Source organism: Leucoraja erinacea, chromosome 33 (genome assembly GCF_028641065.1).
Source record: "Leucoraja erinacea ecotype New England chromosome 33, Leri_hhj_1, whole genome shotgun sequence".
In the NCBI taxonomy this organism is placed as follows: domain Eukaryota; kingdom Metazoa; phylum Chordata; class Chondrichthyes; order Rajiformes; family Rajidae; genus Leucoraja; species Leucoraja erinaceus.
In genome coordinates, this window is record NC_073409.1 from 1,761,235 (window position 1) to 1,771,767 (window position 10,533).

At 48.9% G+C, this 10,533-nt stretch overlaps 1 protein-coding gene across 5 annotated transcripts in view; it reads right to left on the reverse strand.

The window, feature by feature from the left end:
* Positions 1 to 10,264, reverse strand: part of znf710a (zinc finger protein 710a) — a 31,845-nt gene extending 21,581 nt beyond the window's left edge. For 2 of the 5 annotated variants that reach the window (XM_055661024.1, XM_055661020.1), the window contains exon 1: positions 3,482 to 3,582. In XM_055661024.1, coding sequence (XP_055516999.1) covers positions 3,482 to 3,515 — 34 coding nt within the window. In that variant the 5' untranslated portion in view covers positions 3,516 to 3,582. Of the gene's footprint in view, positions 1 to 3,481; positions 3,585 to 5,995; positions 6,279 to 10,118 lie in introns of those variants that run through there. The other 3 variants (XM_055661022.1, XM_055661021.1, XM_055661025.1) reach the window with 3 other exon arrangements.
* Between the last annotated feature and the right edge of the window lie 269 nt (positions 10,265 to 10,533).

Here is a 10,533-nt window from a genome sequence, read left to right on the forward strand (position 1 = left end):
GAGTTTCCTAACTTTTCATAGTTCTGATGGAAATGTCAATGACCATTTCCTTCACTATGGATACTATTTGAACTACAGTGTACTTCCAGTAGTTTCTGTTTGTATACTCACATGACCCAATTAAAACAGCAAAACAATAATAGAAATACTCGTCAAAAAGCAACTATGGAGAGAAAACCACGTTAACATTTCAGATAAATTATTTGTGAAATTATTCATGAAAGATCACAGACCCAAAACAATAGCTGTTTTCTTTTCCAAAGGTGTTGCCTGACCCGCAACACATATTTCTGTCATTTTTATTAATTACAGGTTTACAGAATCCGTAGTATTTTAGTTAGGACTTTCATCACACTAATAGTAAAGCAATGATAAACAGGGGACAAACAGCAGAAAGTAAAGTGTCAAGATGGTGAAACATTGGGGCTGCGGTAGATTAAAAATAGGATGAGGAAAGACAATGAACAATTCTGAAATACAGATAACTGAAAAAGGTAATATCAAATTAGTACCAATTACCTATACCCCGAGTACTTAAATTCCACACTCAAGAATTTAATGAATAAAATCAGTCTGAAGAATGGGGCTCAACCTGAAACGTCAACTATTTCTTCTCTCCAGAGATGCGGCCTGTCCCACTAAGTTACTCCAGCATTTTATGTCTAACGTGAATATAGGTATAAACTAACAAACACTGGAATTTTAGCAAAATTCTAGGCAATTAATAAGAATGAATAATCAATTAGAATGACGATTTAACTCCATATCATCCACCTCCAACTCTATTCAAATCTTGACAAATTTATACCCGAGGTTCAGTAAAGTTTGAGCAGCGTTGTCAAATTATTGAACAAAACTATTATTTTGTGGGACTTTTCATTCAACCATTGAAAAAACAGTGGCACCATGTTTGTTTTAAACTAGCAGACAAATAAAAGAGGAAATAAATTGCAGTATTTAACTACAAACTACTTGCTCCAAATCAGTCCTTTGGCTTTTATGCGTTTCTCTTTAGACTACGATGTGGAAGCATTTAGTTAGATGGCTCTTTCTCCAGAGATGCTGCCTTGAGTTAGATTTAGCTCAAGGGATATGGGGAAAAAGCAGGAACGGATTACTGATTTTGGATGATCAGCCATGACCATATTGAATGGCGGAGCTTGCTCAAATACCCTACTCTTGCGCCTATTTTCTATGTTTCTATGAGCTGTTTTTTTCTCAGGTTTAACCAGAACTCTCAGTTGAATAGACAATAGATGCAGGAGTAGGCCATTCAGCCCTTCGAGCCAGCACCACCATTCACTGTTTAAGAAAGAACTGCAGATGCTGGCAAAATCAATCTTTTTTTAAGAAACAACTGCAGATGCTGGAAAAATCTACATTTTTAAGAAATAACTCAAGACCCCACTCCCCCGATATCAGTCTGAAGAAGGGTTTGGACCCAAAACGTCACCTATTCTTCATCTCCATTGATGCTGCCTCACCCGCTGAGTTTCTCCAGCATTTTTCAACTACCGCCATTCACTATGACCATGGCTGATCAATCACAATCAGTACCCAGTTTCATGCCTTCTCCCCATATCCCTTGACTCCACTATCTTTAAGAGCTCCATCTAACACTCTCTCTTGAAAGCATCCAGAGAATCTGCCTCCACTGCCTTCTGAGGCAGAGAATTCCACAGATCCACAACTCTGGGCGAAAAGGTTTTTCCTCATCTCTGTTCTAAATGGCCTTCCCCTTATTCTTAAACTATGGCTCCTGGTTCTGGATTCCCCCAACATCAGGAACATGTTTCCTGCCTCTAGCGTGTCCTAACCCTTAATAATGTTATAAGTTTCAATAAGAATCCCTCTCATCCTTCTAAATTGCAGTGTATACAAGCCCAGTCGCTCCATTCTTTCAACATATGACAGTCCTGCCATCCCAGGAATTAACCTCGTGAACCTACGCTGCACTTCCTCAATAGCAAGAATGTTCTTCCTTAAATTTGGAAACCAAAACTGCACACAACACTCCAGGTGTGGTCACACCAGGGCCCTGTACAACTGCAGAAGGACCTCTTTGCTCCTATACTCAACCTCTTGTTATGAAGGACTACATGCCCTTAGCTTTTTTCACTGCCCGTTTACTTTTAGTGACTGATGTACAGGACACACAGATCTCGTTGTACTTCCCCTTTTCCCAAATTGACATCATTCAGATAATAATCTGCCTTCCTGTTCTTGCCTCCAAAGTAGATAACCTCACATTTATCCACACTAAACGGCATCTGCCATGCATCTGCTCACTCACCCAACCTGTCCAACTCACCTTGCATCCTCATAGCATCCTCCTCCCGGTTCATACTGCCACCCAGCTTTGTGTCATCTGCAAATTTGCTAATGTGAGTTCGACTCATCCACTTCAGTTTGTTTAATAAACTAATCTCAGCTCTCAGTAACTTCCTATATTTAAACAACTGACCCCAACATGGAAAGGAGATAGACACAAATAGCTGGAGTGACTAAGCGGAACAGGTAGCATCTCTGGAGAAAAGGAAGGGGGGACGTTTCAGGTCGAGACCCTTCTTCAGACTAGTTAGGCAAAAGGGAAACAAGAGATACAGACAATGATGTAGAGAAATAAAGAACAATGATTGAAAGATATGCAAAAAAGTAATGATGATAAAGGAAACAGGCCTTTGTTTTCAAGAGAGATAGATTTAGCTCTAAGGGGCAAGGGAATCAAGGTATATGGGGGGAAAAGGCAGAACGGGGTACTGATTTTGGATGATCAGCCACGATCATATTGAATGGCGGTGCTGGCTTGAAGAGCCGAATGGCCTACTGCACTTAAGTTTGTTAGCTGTTTGTTGGGTGAAAGTGAGAAGCTGATGCGACTGGAATGAAAGAGCCAAATCCTTATGTCAACAGGTACTGTACCCTACCATTAACATTACAGACCAGTCCACTACCAAATATAGTTTACTCAAGATCTCTCCATTGGTACCATCTGCTTTGTATGAAGGCAGGAAAGTACCCCCCCCCCCCCCTCCCCCCAGTTTTTTGACAGCTCTTCACCCATCTTAAAATAATCAGGAAAATAGGAAAAAGGGATGAATAGAGGGAGATGGAAAGAAAAGAGTAGAGGGACAAAAGAGAAAGAATTTCAGAAAGGGGGTGAATGAAAGAGAAGCTTTGAAAAGAGAATGCAGACATTGTTCACAAAAGAAAGCTGAAAAGAGAGATGTTGAAGATAAAACCTTTACCTCAAAAAAAAAATTCAGTTCACTTTGGGAATAACCACACAGACTACCATAACTGAACAGGCCCAACAAAGAAATTATTGCGACAACAAAACATGCAGATGCTTCATTAAAAGATGAAAAACCACAGACTATGTTTCTTCCCCCCCCCATGTATAATTTGAGTTTTCATAAATTGCCTCCTTTCTCACCCCCTCCCTCCAACCCTGTCTGTCGTGAGGAATAAGCTTTCAAACCATTCTCTTCTTGTCTGCTCAGCGGAGACGCCATTTACTTCTCTCTCACTCTCTCTCTCTCTCTCTCTCTCTCTCTCTCTCTCTCTCTCTCCCTCCCTCCCTCTCTCTCTCTCTCTCTCTCTGTGGCAGGAGGGAAAGTGGAAGTGAAAGACATGTTTAGCTAGAGGGAGAGAGAGGGACTGGGGCCCCAAGTTAAAGAGAGAGGGCGAGAGAGAGAGGAGAGGGGGGGGGAGGAGAGGGGGGGGAGGGGAGATGGAGCGAGGGAGAGGGGGGGGGGAGGAGAGGGGGGGGGGGGGAGAGGGGGGGGGGGAGGAGGAGGAGGGGAGGGAGGAGGGGGGGGGAGGAGAGGAGAGGGGGGGGGGGAGGAGGGGGGGGGGAGGGGAGGGGGGGGGGGGAGGGGGGGGGGGGGAGGGGGGGGGGGGGGGGGGGGGGGGGGGGGGGGGGGGGGGGGGGGGGGGGGGGGGAGGGGGGGGGGAGAGGGGGGGGGAGGGGGGGGGGGGGGTGGGGGGAGGGGGGGGGGGGGGGGGAGGGGGGGGGGGGGGGGGGGGGGGGAGGGGGGGGGGGGGGGGGGGGGGGGAGGGGGGGGAGGGGGGGGGGGGGGGGGGGGGGGGGGGGGGGCGGGGGGGGGGGGGGAGGGGGGGGGGGGGGGGGGGGGGGGGGGGGGGGGAGAGGGGGGGGGGGGGGGGGGGGGGGGGGGGGGGGGGGGGGGGGGGAGGGGGGGGGAGGGGGGGGGGGGGGGGGGGGGGGGGGGGGGGGGGGGGGGGCAGGGAGGGAAGGGGGGGGGGGGGGGGGGAGGGGGGGAAGGGGGGGAGGGAGAGAGAGAAGGGGGGGGGGGGAGAAGGGGAGAGGGGGGGGGGGGGGGGAGAGAGGGGAGAGGGGGGGAGAGAGAGAGAGAGAGAGGATCATCCACAATCAGTACCCGTTCCTGCTTTCTCCCCATATCGCCTGACTGCTATCAATTGGCCTGCACTGCCATCTGAGGCAGAGAATTGGGGCCCTGGTTCTGGACTCCCCCAACATCGGGAACATTCAATAAGATTCCCTCTCAATTACAGAGTATACAAGCCTAGCTGCTCCATTCACTCAACATATGACAGTCCAGTCATCCCGGGAATTAACCTTGTGAAGCTACGCTGAACTCCCTCAATAGCAAAAATATCCTTCCTCAAATTTGGAGACCAAAACTACACACAAAACTCCAGGTGTGGTCTCACTAGGACGCTGTCCAATAGCAGAAGGACCTATTTGTCCTATACTCAACTCCTCTTGTTATGAAGGCCAACATGCTTCCTGACATCATCCAGATATTAATCTGCGTTCCTGTTCTTGCCACCAAAGAGGGTAACCTCACATTTATCCACATTAAACTGCATCTGCCATGCATCTGCCCACTCACCCAACCTGTCCAAGTCACCCTGCATTCTCATAGCATCCTCCTCACAGTTCACACTGCCACCCAGCTTTGTGTCACCTGCAAATTTGCTAATGTTACTTCATCTAAATCATTGATGTATATTGTAAATAACTGCGGTCCCAGCACTGAGCCTTGCAGTACCCCACTAGTCACTGCCTGCCATTCTGAAAGGGGCCCGTTAATCCCTACTCTTTGTTTCCTGTCTGCCAACCAATTTTCTATCCATGTCAGTACCCTACCCCCAATGTACTCTAATGTTGCCCACTATTCTCCTATGTTTATCAAATGCTTTCTGAAAGTCCAGGTACACTACATCCACTGCCTCTCCCATGTCCATTTTCCTCAAACAATTTCAGGAGGGGGGAGGAGGGAGGACGGGGGAGAGGGTAGGGGAGAGGGGTAGGGGGGGAGAGAGGGTAGGGTAGGGGGGGAGAGAGGGTAGGGGGGGAGGAGAGAGGGGGGGAGGAAGGGGGGGAGGAGAGGGGGGGAGGAGGGGGGAGGAGAGGGGGGAGGGAAGGAGGGGGAGGAGGAGGGAAGGGGGGGTAGGAGGACGGGGGGGAGGAGGGGGGGGAGGAGGGGAGGAGGAGGGTAGGAGGGAGGAGGAGGGGGGGAGGAGGGAGGAAGAAGAGGGGGAGGAAGGAGAAGGGGGGGAGGAGAGAGGGGGGGGGAGGAAAGAAGGGGGGAGGAAGAAGGGGGGGGAGGAAGAAGGGGGGAGGAAGAAAGGGAGGGAGGAAGAAGGGAGAAGGGGGGGGGAGGAGGAGGGGGGAGGGAAGGGGGAGGAGGACGGGGGGATGGGAAGGGGGGGGATGAGGAAGGGGAAGGGGGGAGGAAGGGGGGGAGGAAGGGGGGGAGGAAGGGGGGGGAGGGAGGATGGAGGGGGGCGGAGGAGGGGATGGGGTGGAGGGTTGAGGAGAGTGTGAGAGGTAGGGGTAGGAGGTGGTGGAGGGGGGGGAGGGGGGAGGTGGGGGGGGGGAGGAGGAAGGGGCAGTATGGGTGGGGGGAGGGGGGTAGGGGACGGGGAGGAGGGGAAGGAAGGAGGAGGAAGGGTGAAACAGAGGGAGGAGGGAGGAAGGGTGAAACAGAGGGGAGGAGGCACTGACCTGTTCAATGCAGAGTCACACTCACTCCTCACACAGACCGTCGCCGCCGCGCTCAGTGCGAGTGGGTCCGGGTCCGGCGGGGAGGATGCAGAGGGAGGGAGGAGGCTGCGAGGGGAGCCGGGTCCTCTGCCTCTTGTCCCGGGGCCGGCCCGAGCCTGGTCCGCCTTCTCCCCGAGCCCTGGGCTCTAGCTGGCGGCGGGGAGGCGGCGATGATGATGATGACGAGGGGCCGGTGAGGCGTTGGTGGAGGCGACGTCCTCCCCCATGGCGGGCGGGCGGGCGGGCACCGGGAACGCGAAGGCCACCGCCGTCTGTCAACCAAACCCGACTGTCAGCCGTGACTGACAGCTGCCGCGGCCAATCCCCGCCCGTCTCTCCTGTTCCCGCCCCCGGGCCGAGCTGACTGACGGCAGCCGCGACCAATCAGCGTCCGCACCGCCGATGTCCCGCCCCCAGCCGCGGGGCTGTCCGCCGCCCACAAAAGGGCGGGATTTCGGTCAGGGTCAAGTTAGGTTGCACGGGAGGGAGGCTGTCAACTGCAGGAACTTGCTCGACGCTCAATGTGATGGAGGAACTCAGTGGGACCAGGGCAGCAAGGCAGCATCTCTGGAGAAAGAGCCATGGGTGACTTTTCCAGTCGAGATCCCTCTCCAGACTCTGCACAACTCCCCTTGGAGAGAGAGGAGGAGAACTTCCATCAAAGTAGGCATACATACCTTGAGGATATTTCAGATTTAGATTCAACTTTAATTGTCATTGTCAGTGGACAGTACAGAGACAACGAAATGCAGTCTCTGGACAATGGAGCAGAAAACATAGAAAACATAGAAATTAGGTGCAGGAGTAGGCCATTCGGCCCTTCGAGCCAGCACCGCCATTCAATATGATCATGGCTGATCATCCAACTCAGTATCCCGTACCTGCCTTCTCTCCATACACAGAAAGATGTGTAAGAACTGCAGATGCTGGTTTACACACTAAAAACTAGAGTAACTTAGCGGGACAGGCAGAATCTCTGGAGAGAAGGATTGGGTAACGTTTCGGGTCGAGACCCTTCTTCAGTGAGAGTCGGGGGGGGGGAGATGGGGGGAATTAGAGATAAGGAAGGGTAAGGTGTGAAAATCACAGATCAAAACAGACAATGGTCAAGGAAATGAAGAATGGTTCATTGTTGGCTGAAGTAACAACGAGGCATACAATCAGCAAAATTAGTCAGGAGGACATAGAAACATAGAAAATAGGGGCAAGAGTAGGCCATTCGGCCCTTCGAGCCTGCACCGCCATTCAATATGATCATGGCTGATCATCCAATTCAGTATCCTGTACCTGCCTTCTCTCCATACCCCCTGATCCCTTTAGCCACAAGGGCCACATCTAACTCCCTCTTAAATATAGCCAATGAACTGGCCTCAACTACCTTCTGTGGCAGGACATCAGAACTGGTTGGAGAATGAGAGTGGGGAGGGGGAGGGGGAGGGGGAGAGAGAGAGAGAGGGAAAGCAAGGGTTACTGGAAGTCAGGGAAATCACAAAATGCTGGAATAACTCTCAGGACAGGCCCTCTGGAGAGAAGGAATGGGTGACGTTTTGGGTCAAGATCCTTCTTCAGACTAAAGAAAGGCCTGTATGGTAATGGGAGGGGAAGTCTGATTTCTCCTCCATGATCTCCCAGTTGTCAGACACTTTAACTCCCCCTCCCATTCCCATACTGACCTTGCAGAAGAAACGTCACCCATTCCTTCTCTCCAGACATGCTGCCTGACCCGCTGAGTTACTCCAGCATTTTGTGTCTATCGTCCTTGTGTGAGGGCCCACTCCCATTTACTGCCCAAGGCATGAGTGCATTCATCAGAAACACACTCAAACTTTCGATCCTGTCGAATCGCACAGCACAGAAGGACATTTCCTCCTTCACTCTTAGCATTCCACCCCCTTGCACATTGTAATTCACTTCTTATTTTATCTACTGCTGCACTATTTTGGGTATCCCACTAATTCAGTATCCAAATTTGCTGAGTGAAACCATATCTTCCCATTTCCTTCCTGCAATTTCTTATTTGGAAATTAGCTTCATTGTGATTACCGACCAGCCTCCTTGTGAACATAGTTTAACCCTTTATACTTTGTCAACACATTACTTTTAACAGTTTTCCGAAGGGTCTCGACCCAAAATGTCACCTATTCCTTTTCCTGTCCCGTTGAGTTACTACAGCATTTTGTGTCTATCTTCGGTGTAAACCAGAATCTGCAGTTCCTTCCAACACTTTTTTTTAAAGATAGACATGAGGAACTGCAGGTGCTGGTTTACAACTAAAAAAAGACACAAAGTACTGGAGTAGCTCACCGGGTTAGGCAGCATCTCTGGAGAAAATGGATAGACGACGTTTTGTGGCGGGGCCTTTTTTTCGACTGACTAAAGTAAAAGTGAAAGCTAGAAGAGGTTGGGTTTTTTTAATATTTGAATTAAAATCCTAATCACTCACTTTGTAAAGAAAGTCCCAGGTTCAATAGTGTAGAAAGGAACTGCAGATGCTGGTTTATACCGAAGCCAGACACAAAGTGCTGGAGGAATGGCGCGGCATCTCTGGACAGAAGGAATGGGTGATGTTTAGGGTTGAGACCCTTTGTCAGAAAAGCCTTGACTCAAAACGTAACCTATTCTTTCTCTCCAGTGATGCTGCCTGACCCGCTGAGTTACTCCAGCATTTGTGTCTACCCTATTTATAATGCCGGGATACTTAAGTCAAGATGTACCTTTGCCAGAACATATGTATATGTTAATCACTATAAGCACTAGTTACTGTGCCACTTAACTTGCATTAAGCCACCTCAGTTTCCTTCCAAATGTGTAATTTCACCACCCTCTTCATTGAATGGCATCCGTTTTATTGCCGCCTCTTTGCCCCTCTACATCTGCAATCCGCTTATGTCTGGCTCATTGTCATATTGGACCTTTCAGTCCTCTTCAGAATTTCAAAGTATGGAATCATGCAGCATGGAAACAGGTCCTTCGGCCGTCTGAGGTGGTACTGACCACCAAGCACCTATTTACACGAATCCTACCTTGATCACCAGTTATTCACTCCACAAGGTTATGTCCTGCAGTCATGCTAAGAAATTAATATAGAAAACATATCAGTGCTCCAAACCCCAGCCTCCAGCAGATATCATGCACTCTATTGAGTAATTAATTTAAATGTTTATACATATCTAAATATAGGCAATCCTTGGGTCAAGCAGTATAAATAATTATATAGTGGATAAACAACCACTGTTCTGGTACATTTATTCATAGCGTAAATATATATGTGAGATATGCGTTACGTCATTGCTGCCCTTGAGTGTGTTTCACTTTATGATGAAATTAATTTGAGATTTCTATCAGATGACATAGACATATGAGGATTTGGTTACACATGAGGTAGTCCTAAACATGGAACATAGAACAGTACAGCACTGGAACTGGCCCTGTGACCTACAATGTCTGCTCTCAACAGGATGCCAAGCTGGTCTAAACTCATCTGTGATGGCTGCCACAATCCATATCCGTCCATTTCCTGAATATTCATTGCCTATCAAAAAGCCTCTTACATACCTCAATCATATCTGCCTCCACCTCCACCCCTGCCAGTGCGTTCCAGACACCCACCACTCTCCGTGTAACAATGTTGCCCCTCACATCTCCTTTTGACTTTCCCTCTCTCACCTTAAACCTATACCCTCTAGTCTATGATATTTAAATCCTGGGAATTGGGTTCCTGGGGAAAAGGTTCTGACTGTCTACCCTATCTATGCCTCTCATCATTCAACAAAATATAAGATTTTTGCTTGTGTGTGAATTGTTAAACAGGTTTATTTAGTCAAAGACTGGAAAGCGAAGTCCCATAGGGAGAACATGCAAACTCCATACTGACAGCACCCATAGTCAGGATCGAACCCGGTTCCCTGGCGCTGTAAGGCAGTAACTCTACTGCTGCGCCACCGTGCCGCCTGCTTTTTAAAAAAATTAAGAGAAGCAAATGTAATGCATATTACTAACTGACCAAAAACAAACTATGCATCACAATATGTTGAAATATGCTCAATAATCACATTGCTTGATATATTGTAATAAAATGATTTACTTCAATTAAAATGTTGTAGAGTAGCTGCTGTTCAAAAATCCTCCTTAATCTGTGTTTTTATCTGTGGCCTTCAGTTTTGGTTCTTTGTTCCATGTCTCAGCCTTTGACTCTCTCAATCCTCCACCAGTTCACTGGATCCCCTTCTCTGGCCCCTTCTCCTCTCTTCCTCTTTTTAGCTCGTCACAATCACCAGTTTCAGCTCTATCCCTTCTGGATCCAGTTTACATAAACATAGTTACGTTTTTTGCCAAAACGTCGCCAGCAACTCTTTTTTCCCATTCTTCCACTCTCCCACCACTTCTGGTCTTAACATTTGTTTATACTCTTGTAAAGTGACACATTATTGTACGTCCCTATCACTCCCAGCAATTTGTTCTAGCCTTCAACGATTTTCCCTCAATTCCCTCTCTATTAT